Source organism: Leptodactylus fuscus, chromosome 2 (genome assembly GCF_031893055.1).
Source record: "Leptodactylus fuscus isolate aLepFus1 chromosome 2, aLepFus1.hap2, whole genome shotgun sequence".
Lineage (NCBI taxonomy): Eukaryota > Metazoa > Chordata > Amphibia > Anura > Leptodactylidae > Leptodactylus > Leptodactylus fuscus.
Window position 1 is genome coordinate 117,131,711 of NC_134266.1, and position 23,067 is coordinate 117,154,777.

Genomic DNA, 23,067 nt, shown 5'->3' on the forward strand with positions numbered 1-23,067 from the left:
CGCTGCGATTTGCAAAGCCGGTGCGACTTTGCAAATCGCATTATGTCAATTATATCTACGGAAACGCCGGTGGCTTTCCTGTAGATATAATGTTAAGAGAAAGTCTGCAGTGGAAAACTCTGTGAACTTTCTCTTAAAAGCGCTGCGGAAAGAACCGCAATGCGTTCATGCAGCGGTTCTTCCCACAGCGCTTTAGTGCTGCGGATATGGAACGTGGGGCCTTAGCCTTACATGTGTTACCGCAGCAAAATAAGCAAAGGATCCAACCTATGTAGATGAACGGAATCTTCTACCAAAAAAAGCCTTATAAATGACGCCTACTGTGTGGTTCATTATATTACTACACACTCATGTTTGCTATGTAGCTGGTTCTTTATCTGCATGTTTTTATTAACTGGATATTTCTCTTTTTTTTTTTTTTTTTTTTTCCTATGCTCCTGTCCTGACGCTGTGTCTTGCGCCCATCACCTGTACTGCCGGTGAGTACCACGTTTCTGTTTCCGAAGCTTTGTTTTGCTTGCTTAGAGGCAGGAAATGGGCACCTGGAGTGCTGTGATGTTCCCTGTCAGGGGATAGTGGTGTATAATGGCGATAACACAAGGAGCTGTGCAGTTCCCAGACTAGCCTGGCGGCGGCAGTAGAGCACAAGGCTGCAGGCGGTGGATTATTTCGCTGCTCGCCGTGTGGTATCACCGCTGCTCCTGCACAGCATGTCACACACACTCCTTCACCTAATGCATTATGGATACACACACACTATGCGGAGGACGTGTCTGTAACGTTTGTATGTGCATAGCTCTAAGTACGACAACAAAGTCCAAAATGACGAAGTACTTCGTACAAGCAAAGGTCTACATACATCCCAAAATAAACATGGCTGCTTCAGGTAGTGCTAGCCCCCCACCCCTCCGCAGCTTTACACGCCTCCGCTTCACACAATGGCTCGGTAGTAACGCCCTCCTAGTAATGTACGGACCACCGACCAATACGCGACTACTCCACTGTTTACTGGCCGGGGGCGCGAACTGCTTGTTGCTTGGCGGCGGAGGTAAAGGTGCGGAGATCACGTGTGCTACAGAGAAGCGCGGCAAAACCGGGGCGCGATCCTGACACCCGTATGTATCCGTGTGTGGCAGACATGACGAGGGTTGCGCTGCCTCACCAACAGCCTTTTCCCGCCCCATGCTTTGTCACTACACCTGCCAATATCTATGGCCATTCTCAGAGGGTGACTACAATGGGAACCGCTGCTTTCAGTGCACGCAGTGTAGCGACCTCGGTTGTAGGCTGCTTGTGCTGACTTGTATTCTCTTGTGGCTTGTGTCTTCTATTGGGCTAGTTCAACAAGTGATTGTCAGGGGGAAAACTGGCAAACGGATTCATAGACAGCAGATATATATCTATGTATGTATAATCTAATAGAAGCAGGACTGTGTGACTTGTGACCATTTCATGAAGTAAAATACGAGTATATTCTGCTAAATTCGGCGTAGTGTAGTAGTTGCCTATAGCAACCTATCAGAGTGTCTCATCGCTTTCTGAAGACCTTTGGATAATGGAAACTGAATTCTTATTGGCTGCCTGAATCTTTCACTGTTGTTCAGAGACCTAAGAGACGATGGTGGCTGAGGCTAGGCTCACATCTATCTGGAGTCTCCCATCAGATTCTGCTGAAAATCCTAGGAGGGAAAAGTCCTGCACGGAAAAGGTTTCTGTATAAAAACAGAACCCATTATAATATATGGGGTACGCAGATAACCACTGGTTTTTGGACAGGTTTGGTTTTCCCGGTGGTTCCCCCCCCCCCCCCCGAAAAAAAAAAAACAACTAAAAAACAGACCAGTGCAATTGTGACCCTAACCTAAATTGTTAGATTTCTAGGGTTTGTTTTAGTAGAACTAAAACTAGTGCTAGCTGTATACTATAGTATTTTGTGGTTTTTAAGTTTGTGGCAAATTATACTTTAATATTGTAATTTTATTTGGTTTATTGACATATTTATGTCACAAATTATTAATATCCCCATATCTGTAGATGGTTTTTCACACGGACTGCTGAAATGTCCTACAGTGCCCCAAAGTTCTCGGCTCAGCACATTTAATTCTCTTTGAGGATATAAGGGGGCGTCCACACTACTGTTAGTAGTGCCCGTTGCTAGCATCCACGAAAAATGTTAACGGATAGTGACAGAACCATCGTAAATTCGTTTAATCCTATTTATTTCAGTGAAATTTTATCTTTTGTCCATTTACATCGTATCCGGCACATGTCCAGTTTTTTTTTTTTTTTTTTTTTTCTTCACAGCCTTGATAACTCTAGGTGCAGGACTCTTGTGTCCGTGTTTTTATTTTTTTTAACGCACACTATCAGAACTGGCAGCTTACGGTAGTATGAACATTCTTGTAGATGTCTTGACAGTGGAACCTTTCTGTCAGAAAACTGCTCTTGCTTTGCAAATGTTGACATCACAAGACTTTTTACACAAATGGTGCAACTTTATTTCCTGTGCTAGCTGTTACAGATTAGGAAGTGATGCACATATCAGCAACATCATAAACCGGTTCTGGACACTGTTGCAAATAACGTATAAAACTGGCTTGTGGCCACACTGTCCACACGTTAGATTCACCGACATTCACATTAAACACAGTCCTGCTCATTTTTGAGATTGTGTGTTATCCATTGTCAAATAATTTTTTACATCTGTCAAAGCAGTTCAAGACTTCCTTTTTTTTTTTTTTTTTTTGTATTTGTTGTTGCTTTATGTACTTTTCTGCATCTCTGAGTCCATGAAAAAGAAAAGTACAGGTATGGCATCCATATGATATCTGTGATTTTCTTTTTCACGGAGCTGTAGACTATGAAGAGGTTGTCCAGAATTTTATTTATTTAAAAAAATATATATTAGGATGGGGAATGTGTGCTCTGCTGTCTTCTTTTGCCGGAGTCCCCATCAGCTGTGACATTCCGTATCTCTTTCCTTAGCCCGCTGATTGTCCTAAGCAGTCTCGTGACCACTTGAGCCAATCAGCGGCCTAGAGAAAGGACACGGGATGTAGCGACGTCCTGTGTCCTGATGCTGCTGATTGGCCTCAGTAGTCACATGCAGTGGGGACTTCTACCTGAAGAAAACACGGGAGCAACAAGACAGTCCATGCTGAGAGACACCAGAGCACCTGGGACAGGTGAGTGGGGTTTTTTCTTTTAAATAAATTTTTCAACTTCCCTGGCCCAAAATAAAATTAAATCTAGCTTAGACAACCCCTTTAATGCATTAAAGATGCAGAATAATTTACAATAATACCTGGCGACTTTTTTCATATTTTCTTTCCCCGCCTTTTAGAATTCATAACTTTTTATTTTTTTAGCTAAAGGCAAGCTTATTCTTTCCATGAAGAGTTTTACTTTCATTTTGTACCATTTTGAGGAACATATAATGTTTGATTAGCTTTTATTAAAATTTTTTGGAGGGTCAGTGTGAAAAACCACACAGTTGTATCGTAACTTTTTGCATTTTGTTTTTAAGGCGTTTACTCTGTACTAAAACAAAATGACATGGCAAATATGTCCAGCAGGTCATTACGATTACAGGAATTGCATGGTTTTATTATGTTTTACTACTTCTACAAATAAGTTTCTTCTTGAAAATGAATATTTTTTTGAGGTCACTGTATTGTGTATTTTTTTTTTTTTCTACTGTTACTGTTTTGCTAACTGAGATATGTAAGGGCTCTATTTGGCAAGTTGTAGATTTTATTAGTACCAATGGTTGGAATATATGCCTTTTTGATAGCAATTTCTTTTTGAGAAAGCGATATATATAAAAAAAAAAATCTTCGTGATAAATAACACTATTATTGGATAGTGAGGACTTATTTTTTTAAATTAACATTTTTGCTTGAATTTGGGATCTTTGTTCCCCAGTGCAGCGTACTGCAGTTCTTAGTATTGCAGCACATCACACCCCTCGGACCCTGTGATCAGAGTATCTTCCGACATCTAGTCCTGGACCTTAGCTGGACAATACAACGGAGTGCCAGAAGAAATGCTGCAGGAACAGGAGCAGTGTACTATTATGGCACTGAGTGTTAAAGAGGATCTTTCATTTCCTGGAGCACATGCGGTGTATTACACCGCTAGAAAGCAGACAGTGCGCTGAATTCAGCGCACTGTCTGCTTTCCGGTTGTATTCCCATGGTGAAGAGCTATTTGTGCCAGTACCATAGCTTTTCACTGTCAGAAGTGCGCTGAGCGGTGAGGCTGGGCGGTAATGAACGTCCCCTCTCACAGTACAGCGCAGTACAGTACACTGTCAGAAACGCCCCTCTGACACTGAAGAGCTACGGTATCGGCACTGATAGCTTTTCACCTGGGGCACAGAGCGGGAAAGCCGATAGTGCGCAGAATTCAGCGCACTGTCGGCTTTCTAGCCGTTTATTACCCCACATGTGCCCCAGGAGGTGAAAGGTAAGGGAGTAAAAAAATAAATAAATTGTACCCTCCTTTTCCCGGTGCCTCCAAGTGCAGGCCGGTCCTCCCTCTCATTTGTCTTTTGGCAGAAGTCAATGCCACATGTTACCGCTGAGGCTAATCGGCGCCCTTAGCGAAGGGCACGTGACATCACTACTTGTGTTGTCTCTGGGTCTCTTGGCGGCTTCAACAGAAGGGATCTAGGACGAAACAGCCGGTGAGCAATTTCACTTTGAAAAGTTGCCAGAGCAGGAGTGCTGGGAGCATCGGGGACAGGTGGGTATGATTTAAAAAAAAATTTAAATTTTTTTTTATTTTTTCACCTCCTCAGCTTATTTAAAAAAAAATAAATAATTGATTTGCCTGGACAGCCTCTTTAGGGGGCGTTCACACGGAGTAACATGAAGTATCAAAACTGGATCTGGGAGAAATGGGTATTTGGTTGGGAAACCTATGCCTTACCCCTAAACATTGGTGCGGATAAAGTACATCCCTTGAAGGCAATGATATGACCTAATAGCAGTGCTATCTTTCAGTAGGATAGTGGTTCCTGCCAGACCGCCTAAACAATTCAGGAATGTATTAAGGTACATTCCCAAATGCCCGGGCCTGTCCATTGTCCTGGTCTGTCAGATGACCAGAACGGGCAGGTGAACTGCTACAACAGCGGATGCACATGGAGCCCATTGGAACCCTTTGACTATAGTGGGGCCCAGCAGGTGTCTATTGTTTTGAACTCTTTTTGTCCTCCGATTTTTAGGAAGACACTGCGCTCCAAATTTCCCAGATCTCAATCTGGTCGAGGCATCTGGATGTGTTGCAAGTGTGATCTGTGGAAGCCCTACCCCATAAAATACAGAGCTAAAAGTATCTTCAGCAAATGCCTTGGTGCCACAGAGTCCATGCCTCGATGAGCTGTATTGGCAGGGTGCTGAGCGGCCTACACAATATTAAGCAGAGGTTTTAATTTTATGGCTTATTGTTTATTTTTTATTTTTTTTCCCCAAGCCTTCTTTATTAGATCTTCTAGATTACATCTTAATTTCAGATGAATGGACTTTACATGGGAAGGCTCCTGCATATATTTCCAGGTGTCCTATTAGCATTCTGTTCATATAAAGCAAATTTCTGAGAACAGACTCTACGATGTCATTTGTGAGAGAAATGTAAATGCATGTGTAACTATTAACGGCCTAAGGGGTTTGCTTATCTTCATCCTATGGCGTCTGCCACCAATCCATCTTATTGTGTGTATGGCACTGTCATTCTTTGCCTTTTCACCTCCTCCTTCTACCTCTCTGGAGACTGCAGGTTACAGCTGAGCCTGAACTCCATCAAAATAAATAAACCCTCCTTTATCCATCGTAAACAAAGCCTCCTCAGCCACCTCCCCCACTTTGATACGCCCCTTACTCCTCCATAACACTGTCTCCCACTAGATCCTCTTTTGTATTCCTGTAAAATATTCCCAGAGTATGGAAAATAAAGCAGCAGGACAATAGCTGGAAAGGGACTGTATTGCGGCTAAATAGTGTGAAGACTCCAGTGTGTGTGTGTGTTTGGAAGGGATTCCTTATTCTTTCTTATCCACAAGGTTTCAGGAATAAATTCATCATCTCCTCCCCTCTGCTTTCCTATGGACATTAAGAAATTCAATCCACAGAGGTGGAGAGGAGGCGCTGGTAGAGGTATGATAACCTATTAGCTGATGGAGCAGCTGCCACCTGGGGTATAGCTGGTAAACAGTCAAGATAACCCATTGCTGGTGCTTGGTGTTAAAGGTTGGTGTCATGTTTTCTAGATGTACCTTCATTGGAAATGAATCACAAGTCTGCTTTCTATGTTGTGTGATCTGTAACTATTCTTGGGCATGTTTTTGTTTACCTGTAAGAATTATTGCTGTTTTTGATCAATACATTGTATAGTATACAGTAGTTAACTGCTAGTTTGCTTGATTTGTGTGTACGTTTGCTTTATTTCTCCTATTGCTGTTGTACTTTGGATATATCATTTATTTAATGTATAGCTTTTATTTTATGTAGATGACATACAAAGTGTTTATATGTATTTAGGTGTCTTTTGAACTCCAAAATGTAGATAGTCTTGACAGCCTTGACTGTAGTCTCCTTACTACAGCACTTTTTGTTTCATTGCCTCCCTGTTTGCGCACACAGTTGTCTCCTATCTAGTAATGTTGGAATTATCTCAGACAAAAGCTGGTGCCCTTTGAAGGAGAATAGCTGAATAAGATTCTCAGTCACAGGAACGTTTCTCTTTTCAAACAATGCAGCCTTTTGAGCCTTGTGTTGGCTTTGGGGAATGTGGCTTATGGATCTGTGCTCACGCTGACACTTTCAGTCTGTATGTTTATTTGTATAATGCTTTCAGTGTACGCAGCACTCTACAGGTTTAACTATCCTGCCACTGTACCATCATTGTTTGGTTACAGTGGTTTGCATCACAACTGCCTGTAGGTTTTAAATTTATTAAACTTGCTTATTACCACTGACCTGTTCGTCCATACAATACAGGGAACTCTGTTATGTTGACCCCTCAGTTATGTTGAGGTTTCCATCTTGTTTTCCTTATTTGCTCTCCTTATTTGAAGCTCAACATAGTTCTGTTTCATTGGAAGCCTTATCATTATTATTATTTTTTTCCGTGGTAGGGAACGAGAGTTTCTGGAGTTAATGCATCTTTAAATTAAAATGCTGGCGTAATTGGTATCGGCATTCCTTTTGCATTACCTATTAACATATATATCAGATTTTTTTTTTCTGGAATGTTCTAGACAAAAGTTTGTGACTGTAGTAGTTAAATAAAAACTATTGTGATTTTGCTCTTTTAAGCCATGTACAATGCTCTATTATGTCATCAATGACTATAAGCATCCATAAAAAAATTAAAATTCAATTTTGATCAATGAGAGAAAGAAAACCTTTATTTGATCACTGGTATATTCTAAACCGGAGATTTAGTAAGACCTTCAGACTGAACGTTTTTCTTTAATACGTAGATGAGTTCTACAACTTGACCCAATGATTGTGTGAGAAATTCAGCTGTTATGGCAATAACACAATATTCATACTTGTAATGGGCATAATCCTTCACGAGTCTTACCAATAACGCATGTATAAACCTATGAAACCAAGTAAATATTTGGTGTTTGCTTTTCTCCTGCCCTGTATGTGGTGGTGGCAAAGTGATCCTCTATAAGCAGAGGTGTAATTTGTAATAAGGCACCTACCATGTTTCTTAGCTTGACTTTTCAGGATTTTTGGAGTATACGTGAAATATCCCTAATTAATTTGAATACAGCAGAACAGGTACAGAAGACCCTTCATCTAGGAAATCAGACTCTCCCAAAAACAATTGGACATTGATCTTAAGGGAGCTATCTGTGCAAGATGGCACTAGTGAGAGAGTTCTCCACAACAATAAAGGTAGAGTACCAGTATTGGCAGGCTCTCACACACAAATTGGGGAAAGTCCTGTTGTCATTGCTCCACAACCAAGCATTGTGGCTGCTTCTAGTCATTGGGAAGGGGGGTGGGGGAGGCGGGAGGGAGCCAACCACTACATTTGGCTGCAGTGTAACGCTGCTGCAACAGCAAGATATCGGAGAGTGCCTTTAGCAGGAGTGACGCAGGTTTGTGTGTGAGAACCCATCCACCACTGGCACATGCCAATGGGGAAACACCGTACTTGCCATATGTTATCTAGTATACAATATTGATGTCTTATAATGTAGAGAAGCTTTTGGGCCCCCTCACACTCCCAGACCCGGTAGCAATTGGTACCTTTGCACCCCCTATTATTACTCCCCTGTCTATGAGATTAACTGCAGTTGGTTCAGATTGAAATGACCAAAATGGTGAAGATTTGACTCTAGTTGGTAAAGAAAAAAAATCAGTATAGGGTGTATGCCATTACTGCAAAACTGTGGCAAAATGTTGTGGCTTGTGTAGTAACGTATGAACATTTCAAGCACTGGAGTATGTGATGTGAGTTTGTATGAGGCCTGTCAAGGAGATTTCATCTATGCACTATCCTCAAAATACCTGCCCGGAATTACCATGACGAGTGAGACTGTGACAATTTTTCAACTTGTTAAAGTTGCAGCTGATAATTTTGTTGTAGTGCCAGCCCCTCTTTTCCATCCAATTTCCAAAAGTAAAATGCAAAATGAAAATGCAAATTTCTATCATGCACAGCTTGGTAACCCCCCCCCCCCCCAAAGTTCAAGTGTATGTTTGATAATGTTCCTTGCCTTAAACACAGTAGTGCACATGGCATGATAACTTGCCTAGCCAAATCTATCTGCCATATATTTACACTAATATATTTTCTGTAAAATTGCACATTACTTTAATAAAGTCTCCATATTTATGGTGCCATTTTTGTTTGCAATAGAATTATGTTTTGCTTGGTAAATCTTCACCTTGTTGAGTATTAAACACGTCCTAAACCTAAAAAAGCACAAATTTAAGTGTGCACATTCTGTAAGTGAATCCTTAATGCAGATAAAAGCCTCTGTTTTACATGTTGTTCAGTGTGCTTTATCTTAAATCGGTCATGTTATCAGCTGGCCCAGATGTCCTGGGGTACTTTAATGATATAATCCAGTCTTCATTAGAGTGCTACAGGCACCTTAGTTATGTCAGCATGATTATTTTGTTTTGTTTTATGCCATGTTATTTATTTTCTTTATATCTTTAGCACTAGTCATCAATATCAGAGCAGTGGGGTCAAACACACACCGCCACCGATCAGCTGTTTGAAGAGCTGCAACCTCTTCACTGCCTACCAAGCACAGCATTGTACATTGTGTAGCGGTTGTGCCAATCCATGTGACTGATGAATGTGAAGTCGCTGGCCTGTAAAGTTGTTCTTAAAACTGCTGTAAAACCCCATTTAAGGCTGAGGCCCCAGAAATGCAGCTTTTTTTGTTGCGGTTTTTTGAGCCAAAGCCAGGAGTGGATTGAGCAGAAGGTAGAAGTATAAGAACTTCCTATATATCGCCCATTCCTTTTGTAGCCATTCTTCACTTTGGCTTAAAAAAACTGAAACAAAATCTGCAAGAAAAAAAAGCTGTGTTTCTGCAACATGGGGCCTTCAGCCTAAAGGTGTTATCTTGCCAAGACAACCCCTCTATAACAACCTCCCACTTCATCTTGTATGGTTAGTAAGAGCATAGCATCGTTATATAGTTAACTTAGGACTTGAGCTGTTGCCATTGGGAGCAGATATCAGCTTTGATGCATAGCTGACATAATGTTCTAGTGGCCATAAGCCATGAAAATGCCATTTTTGCCGTTTATCAACAGTGACCGCAACCTCTGCAGTTGTGGATTTTCAGTGCAGTGTCTTATCGAAGATCCTATGTTAATCATCATAGGTTAACCTGTTCGAGGAAAATAAAGATTTTCTTTGGTCAACATGTGATTTGTTACATACCCTGAATTCAGTTGAAACAATATAAAATGCAAAGACAAAATTGTTTAAAACCCAAAATGTTACCAGTAGAAACTACAGCTCATCCAACGTGCACAAGACCTCACAGAGCTCAGTTTGCAGAAAAAGTCTCTTAGGCCTGGTACACATCTGCGTTCGGTGAGTCCACTTGGGGCTTCCCTGAACGGAAACCTGTACGCATTAAAAAGCGCTTAGGTAAGAAACCACACGGACCCCATAGACTATAATGAGGTCTGTGTGGTTTCTGCTCGGGTTCAACATGAAACATGCGGAGAGAAAAGTGTTGCTTGCAGGAGTTTTCTCTGCATGATTCATGTTGAATCCGTTCACATGACCAATATGTTAAGCTCTGTACCGCCTACAAACATGGGTCTTTTATTGTTTTAAAGTGGAGACTTTTGACACTGAATTTGTGGTGTAGTGTTTCTCTTTGCTACTAAAATTGAGCAATAGACAAGAATCTCCCATTCTTACCTGTGACTGCTTATGGCTCCTTTTAAACACATGAAGTAGACTAGGCTTGCAATTGTTAGCCCGGGCCCCATGTGGTGTAAATGATGTGGTATGGCTGCGGCGGTTTACAGTCCCTGCAAAGTTGATGGTATTCTTGGGAATCCCATCCAAACATTGCGAAAAAAATATGTGGAGAAGCTTGTGAAACCATCACAGTACTGGAAATCGTAGCATGTCAATTATACCTATAGAAACACAAGTGTTTTCCCTATAGCTATAAAGGAAGCAGAAAGTCTGCAGAGTAATATTCTGTGCACTAAGGGTCCATTCACACAGAGGAAAATGGTGAGGCATTTGGTGTGGAATTTCAGCGCTGAAAAAAAAAAAAGCCTCTCATTGAAGTCAATGGGGGCTTTTATTTCATTGCTGAAATTCTACATCAAATTCCTCACCATTTTCCTCTGTGTGAAGAGATGTGGGTAAAACTGTGATGCTTTGCTGCCGCAGTTTTTTCAACAGCACTTTTTTTCTGCGGTCAGATACGTTGGACGTCAGCTTAAAGGGGTTCTCTGGGATAACTGGAAATCCCTACATTAATCTAAACACCCTCCTTCTTTCTAAATAATACAATTAACAAAAATGGATAGTTAACCATATCCGTGGGACGGTCATGGGACTACCCGAAGGACATTTTTGTGACTCTCCAATTCCCCATTTTTGGAAATGAATCGTCACTGCCTAATGCAGATGTAAAATATTGCATCAGTGGTGATCAGAAGATGGTAGATCTGATAATCTGCTGTAACTCAAGCCCAATGTCTGCTCTCACTTGTTATTGTTTTGTTTACACTTTGACATTTTATTCTGTTTGGTTATTCAAAAAAAAAAAAAAGTTTGCTAAAGAGGAAAAAAATGGGAAGTGTCTGTACCGGAGGTGACTTGATAAAATATTTGCTTGAGAAGGCTTTTTGCAGTGTGGGTGAGCTATTGTTCTGAGAGGGAGTGACTTTTTTTTTTTTTTTTTTTTTTGCTTTTCTTTTCCTGGGTGTGGGTTCAGTAAAGATTATTGCTGCCTCTTCATTCCCTGGTTGCACTTTTCAGCACATGCATAAAATTGTAGTCCCAGAGGGAATATCACTCTTACTGGTATGAAGAGGTAAGCTTAGTCTGAATAAAAATGACTTTTTAGAAGAGTGTCATATTATCCATCTGCTTAGCACTTTAAATGATGCGACCAGAAAGAAGAGGAGTTATTTTACATATTTTCTGGGCTTTGTATAGAAACGTCAGATGATTCTGTTTTACACCTGAAAAATAAGTGTCACGTGTTCTCACAAAGGAAATCTGTTATTCTGTCTTTTGTATTTTAATTGTAGTCATAACATTGGTGAAAAAGTAGTCTCATTAAAATTGGCTTGTGTTTGTGGGTAAAAATGTGACGCTTATACAAGTATGTATGGTTGGTTGTTTTTATTTTATTTTTTTAGTCCTGTGACTGGGTAGCCTATACCTCATTCATATTAAAAATGTAAACAGTCAGACATAACATTATCATCTGCTTAATCCTCTCCTTACTGGCATGAATATCCACCCTCCCGTATTTGTCCAGCAGAGTTATTGTCACCCTCCTTTTGTAGACTAGTTCATTTGTCTTCCTAGGACAGAAATCTTTCTTAGACTTCTCGCAGCTGGAGTGTAAGTCTCATAATAAGATACTTGAATGCTTAGGCAGATCATGCACCTGAGACAGACAGACGTAACAGCTTTGAGACTTCTCTCCGGCGGGCAGATGGTTATTTTGTATAGCAACTCCACTGAGAGAAAATGGCATCTTTACAATGTAAAGCAGGGCAAAATCAGAAGAAGCAGCATATTAATAGGAAAGAATCTGATAGGATAAATACTTTAGGGCAATTGATGGAGTATACCCTAATTTTTGTTTATTTTTATTCGACCACTTTTGTGGCTATGTGCTTGAAATCTTTGTTGTAATTTTGTTTATTATGGCAAAACTAGTTTCAGAATTAAATCATCCAAGAAATATGCTTTGGTGAGACTCACATACTTATCCTTTTAATGATTACTTGCATTTTGGTAAAAGATTCTGTAAATTGGCAATATTCTATCACGAACATCATTAAGACATGCTAACACTTGTAGTATGACTGTGGGGTGATGAGTGTTGTGGTTAGGGTCCATTCACACGGAGTAAACATGCGCTCATTTTGGCAAAGTACCAAAGTAAAGAATACACGTGTAAAAATAAGACTCCCATTGACTGAAATGACATTTTTTACACATGTAAAAAAAAATGTTGCTTTTTTTTTTTGTTGCGTTTTTTTTCACATATAAAAATGAGATTGAAGTCAATGGGAGACTTATTTTTACACGTGTATTTGCCAAAATGAGCGCGCGTTTACTCCGTGTGAATGGACCCTTACTGTGCAGACAGGGGAGCTAGAAGGGAGGAGGTGATATGGCCCAATATCTAACTTTATAATAGAGATGTTAGCATTCCATGTAATCCGTCCTAATGATAATGGAGACGACCCTGGAGAAAATGTTGATTCCAACAAAAGGTTATTTCCTGATGAGATTCTTTTAACATTGCTTTAAACAGTGAAAAACTGTGACCTTGGCAGATTTATCACTGACATTATAGAAAATTTTGTTTTACACTCATGTTTTTCATATACGTACTTAGGGGCGCCAATTTATTTAGTTTATGCTCAGTTTTGCTGTAAGTAAAATATCAGGCTGTAAATGTACTATTCTGGGCAAATGACTTGATACATTTGGCCATACCATTGTTAATTATTTAGCCCCTTTAAACTTGTTCTGTAATATGGAAGAGCATTAAAGTTTTCCCAAAATATTCCACTATATTTGCAATTCCTTATTTCCAGAGGGAAAAAAGTCCTCCATGCAGGCAAAGATGTAAACCCAGCCTTAGGGTCCATTCACACGGAGGAAAATGGCACTGAAGTTGGTGGTGAATTTCAGCGCTGAAAACAAACAAACTCCTATTGCCTTCAATGGGTTCCTTTTTCAGCAGAAAAAGGAACCTATTGAAGTCAATGGGAGGCTTTTTTTTTCAGTGCTGAAATGCCACCCCAAGTTCCTCACCATTTTCCTCCATGTAAATGGACACTCACACTTTTCCCACTGCCAACCCCCCCCCCCCACCACCACCCCCAGAACCAGCAGTAATATCCTCCTTATGTATTTTCGTGAATCCAGATAGAACCAGCACCTGCACAAGTTTTTGGTATGCTATGCGTATTGATGAGTGTGACACACATCAGATTAACTGTTAGTTATGTTGGTTATCTTATTATTTCTATGTAGTTATTTATTTCTATGCTCAGAGTGATCTCTAAATCTGTTCCTTCCATCAGACTGGTCTTATAGCTGCTGCTGCTGCTGTGGAAGTGCTAGCCTTGGATATCTGTATGCTCATAAATAATGGAGTAAGCTTCCTAGATTTGCTTCTGTCTGCAGCTATTTTTAGCACATTCATGCCATTGACATACTCTGTATGATTTTTCTTATTTTTAGGTATGAAATACTGCATATGGATAGTTGGTGCCCCTACAGGGAACTTTTTTTTTTTTTTCTTTTGCTGTTTCGCCTAAACTATTTGGTTACGCCTTTTTCAGGTTTCCAATGCAGGGCTTGTACATGTGAAGCAAATAGTTTCCGCGTGTTCAAGCTGTAAACGACATACATGGAAATGAAATGTGCAATTCTGGCGTGAAGTAATTGGTGCCACTTCAGGCTCTGTCGAAAGTTTATACCACCTATATGTTGGTTTCGTTCCTAACAAGATAATGGGTCAAGATTTTGTGGCTTTTTTTTTTTTTTTTGGGTGCCTAATACGGCATTTTAGGCTTAAACAGTTAACTGCTTCCTGACAACCACAGTAAAAGTACCATTATGGCAGATACCAGGTGTCATAACCTCTCTTATCGCAGGCACTTAACCTGTGGTCAGATGCATCTTCAGTATCTGAGGGGTCACTTTCACCGCCACAGGGAGAGAACAAAAGCTGTTCAGTTGCTAAAACAGCCAAGCATTCTGAAGGCGCCATTGCCTGGGTCAACAGTATTACAATGGAGGCTTGTTAGAAGATTTTTGCTATATATTGCAATACAGCATTATTGCAGTGTATGGCTTATGCTCTCTAAGGCAAGGGACCCACATAGCGGACTGTGGGAAAAACCATGGCGGCAATATATTGTGGCTTTTCCAGCAGTGCTTTTAACAGAAAGTGAGGAAACCTCTGTTGACTTTGCTTCAATGATACTTATAGGGAAACTGCAACTGTTGGAATGGCCGGGACAATCACCTGACCTGAATCCAATAGAAAATCTGTGGAAGGAACCAAAGTTCAGAGAAGGAGCCTAAGGAACCTTCAAGATGAAAAATGTTTGGGCCAAAATCACACCTGAGCAATGCGTGCGACTAGTTTCTCCCTACAGGAAGAGTCTTGATACTGTCACCAACAAAGGCCTTTGTACGAAGTATTAAATGTCCGTAAGGCGTGATTCACAATTGCATTGGAGTATTTGTAGGAGACTCTGAATCAGAATTCTGCAAGGAGGACTTTTTCTCTCCGCTGATTTCACTATAAGGCTGCTTTCACACGGAGTTAACACTCTGCTCATTCTGACACATAAACACGTTCAGAGTGAGCGGCGTAAAACAGAATCCTATTGACTTTGATGGGTTCGGTCTTGCGTGCGCCACCCATTGAAGTCAATGGGAGGCTTTTTTTTACCTACCTACGCGTTTATCACATTGAAAGCAATAGGTTAAAAAGCCTCCCATTGACTTCAATAGGTAGTGCACGTAACACCGAACCCATTGAAGTCAATAGGATTCTGTTTTACGCCGCTCACTCTGAACGTGTTTACGTGTCAGAATGAGCGGAGTGTTAACTGCTTGTGAAAGCAGCCTAAGGCTCCGTTTTCCGTTCCGTAATGCGCCGCTCATTTAGACACGTAAACACATGTCAGAGCGAGGCAATTCAAAACAGATCCCATTGACTTCAATGGGTGCCGGCTTGCGCGTGCTACACATTGAAATCAATGGGAGGCTTTATAACCCATTGATTTCAATGTGTAGCGCGCGTAAGCCGTCACCCATTGAAGACAATGGGATCTGTTCTGAAGCGCCGCGCTCTAACACATGTTTACGTGTCCAAATGAGTGGTGCGTTACATCGTGGGAACGGAGCCTTAAACCTGTAGACCCAATTATAGTCTATGGGGTCCCGGGTTTCCACTTGTAAATTCTTTTTAAGTGGACAGAGATTCCGTCTTTTGCGAACCTAAATGATGGAAATCTAAATGCTAGTGTGTACCTAGCATAAACAGGTTCAGTGCTTTTTCTGTGTTATTATTATTATTGCACATAACTTAATTTATGAACATCTATGGGTTTGTTTTTTTTGTTGTTTTTTTTTTGCCTCTGGATTGGATGGGTTGCTACTGACTTCTTATGAGAAATTCAATACCAAATCTATTTAGTTAGAAGATTGATGATGTGTTCAATACTTTTTCCACCTGATGATAATATATTTTTTGACCCCTAAATCTTTCAGTTTAGAAGCCAGTAGCTCTCCAGTATTTCTAGCCCAGAACACTGAAAAAAAAAAAAAAATAAATCAGTAAAGTACCCCAGAATGGTAAAAATGCAAACTGCCACTCATTCTGTAGGAAACAGCCCTCACACTGCTTAATCCACAGGAAAATAAAACTGGTATAGCTCTTGGAAGATAATGATAATGTAGAAAACAATCCGTTTTGCCCTTAATGGCATAGCTCTTGAGAAAAAAAAAAATACAACAAAGATTTGATAAACAGGAATAAAAATGTTTGCAGGAAGACTAGTATTTACTTTGTCAGGGTGTGGGAATAAACATGCCGTCATGCATATGGACTTCAGAGGAAATGCAGGTTTATAGACAACTAGGACCCTACTTCTTCAGAACATTCCAGTCTCTCTTCTATTTTTCTAGAATCTTTTGAACAGACAGGAGAAGGAGTAATAGTAATAATGAATGAAGCAAATGTAAATGAATCCAAATTAGCATTGTTATAACGAAATTGAAAATGGATCCCTTAAAGTTTGTTCACACTACCATTATTACAGACCTTAATGGTAGTAGAGTAACAGACACTGATGGAGTCTCCTCGGTCTTTGTCCATTTCCATTGACTATGATGTACAAAGCATGAATTACACCTCCTTCCATCAAAGTTAAAACCAGGGAGAAGGGAGCGGATGTAGATGGACACCTGGTGGTGGTGGTGGGGGGGTGTTGCACTATTTTTTTTCCAGGGTTTTTGACAGATTGAGTAAACCTCGAACATGGATTTGAACATAGCCTTAGAAAACTACTATAGACTGCCACATGGCATGTGCTTTTGATAACAGAACAGCATTTTCAGACCAGGATTGAGATCAGGTTCTTGACACCATCTTAAGGTACATCATGTGGTGTGGTCAAGGGACAAGCCATGAAGAGGTCATGGTCTTATATGAAAAACTGGCTTGCCAAAGTATTGCATTTGAATCCGTTTCAAACACTGAGTGTTGCGCAGTATAGGGTTGCAGGTTATCACACAACCAATAACTAGAACACTCAAAAATAACTTAATAGTATAGTTATGACTAGGCTGGAAATTGGGTAGGCATGTCACTTGACCGTATTCTATGTGTTTGCTTACAGGAGAGGTAGGGCATAATATAATCAACTGCGCTTGGGACACAGAGTAGTCACAAGTCCTCAGACACGATCTGTTGATGGGAAGGGTGCTCGGATGTTTCCAGTTGTCCTATTCACAATACATGGTCTTGTTTGTATGTTTGTGGTTATGACGCCATTGCAGTAGATCCTTAGACTGATCTTGCAAATAAAATGTTTAAGGCATGCGCATATAAAAATCACTCTCTCGCTCTCTCTCACTCTCTCTCTCGTTGCAAAAATGTGACAATTTTACAACTAAACATTTCAATGCACAACATAATAGAATGAGCACTACCAGTCATAATGTTTATTTTATGATCATTTGCTTACATAGTTACTATTGTTGAAATGTGTCGCTTACCACAAACTGGCTAAGGCTTAAATTTTATCTCCTAATTTATTGCTTTTAATCTTTTCACAGCGTGAAAATGACAACAGAAAAGAGTGTAGTTGCTGAGGCAGAAAGTCCTCCTCAAGACCAAAAGCAGGAAGGGAAGGAGCAAGAGGAAGAAGGAGCATGCAAAACTGGTCCTGAAGAAATTGGCTCAGGGGAAAAGCAGGATACTGAAGAAACGCCGGGTTCTCCTTCCACAGCTTCACCCAGCACCCGTAAAAATAAAGACCGCAATTCTGAAGGCAAGCGTTTGTCAAGACTCTTCTCCTCCTTTCTTAAAAGGCCAAAATCTCAGGTGACCGAGGAAGACAAAGACGTTCAGTCATCTTTAGAAAAAGGAGCATCAGAACAAAAAGAATTGGATGAAGGTTTGGGAGAACAGTTGGATGATGACGTTTTTTTGAAGGCTCCTATTGCAGCTCCGGAACCTGAACTACGAACTGACCCATCACTTGACCTTCATTCTCTAAGCAGTGCAGAAACCCAGGTGATATATATTGATCAGTTAATGCCACCAACTGTTCTGACGTTAAAGCCTCTTCTCCACACAAAGCATGTGAAGACCAAACTATTTTACCCTAGCTTGACTGGTTTGAAATATAAGCTAAATCGAAAAAAACTTAGCTTGAGAGACTAGCCACTATTTCTTTTTCATTAAGCCCCTTGCAGACAACCATATGAATTGGTCCATGTGCTATCCGTGTTTTTCTCCCAGCGAGCACACTGACCCATTCATTTCTGCTTTCGTCTAATTCTCCTACCGGCTCCTGCTGCAACATGCAAGATGTGGGTGTTAGGTCAACAGTATCAGATCTGTGTGGATCCATCTCATGGATGAGCCTCTGTATGAAGCTTGCATTAGGGGCTGAAAAACCTCTTTAGGCTAAAGCCGCATGTTGTGAAACCACAGCATTTTACAGTACCTGCAAAGATGATGAGATTTTGGCTAATCCCATCCACACATTGCATTAAAAAAAAAAAAATCTGCAGCATAAACACTACATTTTCAAAAACTGCCACATTTTTAGCCTTAAAGGGAGTCTGTCAGCAGGAAAATCAGTATCAGTGAATGACAATACCGTGTATTGTGGTTTCTATACTTTCCAGTGATTCCTTTCTTGACAATGTCTGTAAAGCGCTGTGGAATATGATGCCACTATACAAGATACATATCCTGCATTTCAGCTCCATCCATCTCAGGAGGGGTTTTAGGGCGCCTTCACATGATGTAACGCTCCACTCACTTTGTCTATTTTACACGTGTAAAATGTAGTGAGCCATTGAGTTCAATGGCTTACGTGCGTATTTTTTGAGCGTGTAATTTTGCAAAACGTAAGCCATTGAACTCAATGGCTTACTACATTTTACACGTGTAGAATGGACAAAATGAGCGGAGCGTTGCATTGTGTGAAGGCGCCCTAAGGGGCATGTCCTCTATTGCTAAGGCTTCATTCTTTTCTCTGGGTAAGTTCCCCGATTATCTAGAATGGAAAGTAAAAGCCCAACAAGAAAAGAAATGCCCCTAGAGCCTTTCAGCTATTTTACATGAGACTAAAACACTATTTTTCATGAAAATGGAGAATGCTGAATAAGAAAGGCATCTTTGGAAAGATTAATTTAATATAGGGAGTCATTCAGCAGAAGAATTAAGTTTTGTATCATATTAATGAGTCTATTGGCTTCATTTTGTGTACTTCTAGCCTGCACAGGAGGATAGGAAAGACGATCAAGACCCTGAAGCAAATCCTGAGGACGAAGAAGACCCTACTGAAGTCGACTCAGAGAAAAAGCTCACAAAAACTGAAGAAGTAAAGACTCCTCAAAAAGTGGTTAAGAGATTAGCCAACATGCGTTGTAAAGTTACCCTTCTTGATGATACACTATATGAATGTGAATTAGAGGTAAGAGTATTTGTGGGTAATACTTGGATGTTTATAGTTAATATAATTTTTTTTTTTTTTTTTTTTTTTTTTTATACCAATGAATTGTTTAGATCAATAAATTTACATGACCTGATTAGCAACTGTAGACACAAATAGACAATTTTTAACAAAGATTTTGGATTTTGCAAAGTTACCGTATTTTTCGGACTATAAGACGCACCTAGGTTTTAGAGGAGGAAAATAGGGAAAAAAAATTTTGAAGCAAAAACTGGTAAAATATTTAATATATGGGAGTTGTAGTTTTGCAACAGCTGCAAGGCCACATTGACAGGTGACCCTGCAGCTGTACGGGGATGCATAGAGTGTTTTTTTTTGCGGGGCCAGCTGTACTTTTTAGTTATACCATTTTGGGGGATATCTATTGCTTAGATCACCTTGTATTGAAAAAAAAAAAACAGGAGGTGATTTAGAACTTTTAATTATTTCATATTTTTAAAGCTTTTTTTTTTTTTTTTTTTTTTTACTATTTTATTCCCCCCCCCGGGGGCTTGAACCTGCGGTCACTTGATCGCAAGTCCCATAGACGGCAATACAACTGCATTGCTGTCTATGGGACATTCTGTCTATTAGTATTACGGCTGGTCATAGAGACCAGCCGCAATACTAATACAGCAGTGACAGGCCGGGGAGCCTCATTAGGCTCCCGGCTGTCACCCGAACAGGTCGGCTCCTGCGATATCGCCGCGCAGGAGCCGGCCTGCAACTTTACAGGTACGGGGCCGGTGGGGACCAGCCCCGGGGGAGAAGGGGCCACAGATACTGACTACTGACCCGGCATCCGCTGTACTAGAGAGGCGGATGCCGGGGAGGGATAGACGCCGGGGCCTGAGACATCGCTACTATCCTCTGCCCTTCATGAAGCCAGCGGCGGGGGCACGGAGGAGCCCCTGCCGCTGCTGGCTTCATGCAGGGCAGAGGATCGCAGCGATGTCTCAGGCCCCGGCACCTGTAATGGCGTCTATCACTTGCCGGCTTCCGCCTCTCTATTACAGCGGATGCCAGGCGCCACATTCAGACTATAAGACGCACCCTTCTTTTCCCCCAAAATTTTGGGGAAAAAAAGTGCGTCTTATAGTCCGAAAAATACGGTACTTTATTTTTTGAGATTCAATGGAGCAATTCAAAAGAGTGCAAACCCTTTTAAAAATTATTATTTTAGGGGCAACACGGTGGCCCAGTGGTTAGCACTGCAGCCTTGCAGCACTGGAGTCCTGGGTTCGAATCTCGCCAGGAACAACATCTGCAAAGAGTTTGTATGTTCTCCCCGTGTTGCGTGGATTTACTCCCATTGTACAAAGACATACTGATAAGTTAAAAAAAAAAAAAAAAAAATGTACATTGTGATCCCTATATGGGGCTCACAATCTACATAAAAAGTGATTATTTTCACTTATGTATGTGAAATAAGGATTAAAAGAAGACTACCACTACTAAACCACTTTTATGCTGTTGTAAGGGCTTTTGGTGGCATAATAAACCTATTGTCTTCTGCTGAAAAAATAAAAAATAAACTTTTTTTTGTCTTGGAAACAGCAGAAAAAGTCAGACAATGTTTTTTAGTACCAGCAAAGTGAGTGAAATTTTATGTAATTTTATTCATATATGAAGGGGGAGACACACTACGAAAATAGGCATTAACACAGCATTTTAGTTTTACTTTTTGGGAATGCTGTGATTTTCCAATAGTCTTATAAGGGGTAGATAAGAATGTAAAAATGCAGTGAAAAATGGTCGTGTGATTGCTGGAGGGGGAGGGGGGGGCTAGAAGTTCTCAACAACTTTCTATGTCGCAAAATTTCACTTTGACATATAAAATGTTCACCATGCCACTTGCAGACCTTCCAGCAGTGTATAAATGGTTTAGAAGTGATGTTGGCGGGTCATAGACTCTCTTAGAATAAGATGGTTTCTGTGTGTTCTTTTGTTTGTGTGTATGTTCGTTGGATTTTTTTTTTTAAATTATTTTGGGTGATATAGGTGTCCTGTCTCAGTTTAATATGTAAAGTGACTAAAAATAAATGCAGCAGGATGGTTACCAGTAAACAGACATTACCTGAGTTTGTTTGGATTCTGTGACCTTTTGTACTATCAACTCAAGGCTCATCTGCTTTCCTTATGGATTGAAGTTCTCATGTCACTCTTACATTTACATCTCTTTCCGACAGTGCAATTACCGCTAGAAAATTAGATTGTTCCTTGTTCTGTATGTAAGAGCTCGATGCTGCATCCTGTCTCATGTCTAAACATTTCTGATGTCCAAATGATTTGTTTTGTCCTAGCTTGTTGAAGCTGCAAATCCCTTTAAGTCAAGCAACAGCTGTTCATCCATTTACTAATCTCTTTATTTCTTTTTGTTGACTCATTTATATATGTATCATTTTTCGTCACATTAAGCGGTTTCTACGCTTTCTTCTTTGCTTCTTGCTGGGGTTTTGTGCCTTTAACTACTCAGTATTCCAACTGCCTCAATTAATTTCAGTCTCCAAGAGGTGGAAAATGAGAGAGGTTAAATAAAAATGCAAGCTATTTAGTCCCTAATATCCCCTGGCAATCCAGCTGCTACCCTTCAGGCAGATGGAGAAGGCAGGTGCTTCCTTTCAGTGTTGGGGAACAGAGTGTAGGGGTTGTTTGTTTTTGGTTTTTTTTGCTCTCATTATAGAAAATGCTGATTTGTGTCTACTTTAAAGAACGTTATGTTTTGATACAAAAGATGATCTTATGGGTGTGGTTATTTACTATTTTTAGTGGTATGATATATTTTATTTTTATTTTGGTGGGGAGAATGAAACCATTTAATCTATTTTTGTATTTGTTTTGTTTTATGTTTAGTCAAACGAACTTTCTCCACTTCTCTGAATAGAAAGGCTTTGTTCAGCCTGCTTCGATATTTTGTTCCTTATTTCCCAGCAAGCACGTGGGTGGGGAACGTGTTGGATGCTTTGACATTTTTGGGGTGGTAGATGTTCTTTCAGATAAACTAGTATGGGTGTGTATATGTTTTTAAACAGGACCATACACCTCCGCTGTTTCTGGCGAGGTTTACATTTTTTCTGTAATCCCATTGCTCCTGAGCAATCAGCGCCATTAGTTTTGGTGCCTGATATGCTATTTAGCCTCCATGCTGTCAGAAGGGCGGTGTCCGGCAAGAGCAAGCAAGGGATCCGATTTTGACCTGACACTGGTTGCCTCTGATTGGAGCTCTGAATCACACCCCCTGACTGACGCCACCCTCTGACATTACAGAGCATCTATAGAACAATTAACTGTGATTGTTGATTGGGAATGGTGAAAACTAGAGAGAATATTCCAACTGGGCTGGAATCAGTGGAACGGAGTCTATTAAATAGATGCTAAGAACTAAACTTGGTGGAGGTGGTCACCAGTCCTTTTAATATAATGTATGTGTCATATCGTTTTTTTTCTTCTTGTTTGGGGAGTGATTTATTAAAAAGTGAAAGAATGACCGTTGCAACTACAGTATATATAATTTATATTTCCTATTCCTTTTTGACTCTGCTGCTGGCTCACTACTACTTACTACTTTCTCATTACGTCTCACTATTCCTTTTCTGTCTCTCAC

General features: G+C 40.4%; 1 protein-coding gene across 7 annotated transcripts in view; it reads left to right on the top strand.

The window, feature by feature from the left end:
* Positions 1-898: 898 nt before the first annotated feature.
* Positions 899-23,067, top strand: part of EPB41 (erythrocyte membrane protein band 4.1) — a 100,535-nt gene continuing 78,366 nt past the window's right edge. For 5 of the 7 annotated variants that reach the window (XM_075264491.1, XM_075264495.1, XM_075264496.1 and 2 more), the window contains exons 1-3: positions 11,530-11,554; positions 17,572-18,031; positions 19,245-19,445. In XM_075264491.1, the coding sequence (XP_075120592.1) occupies positions 11,547-11,554; positions 17,572-18,031; positions 19,245-19,445 (669 nt within the window). In that variant the 5' untranslated portion in view covers positions 11,530-11,546. Of the gene's footprint in view, positions 1,116-5,622; positions 6,159-11,529; positions 11,555-17,571; positions 18,032-19,244; positions 19,446-23,067 lie in introns of those variants that run through there. The other 2 variants (XM_075264493.1, XM_075264494.1) reach the window with 2 other exon arrangements.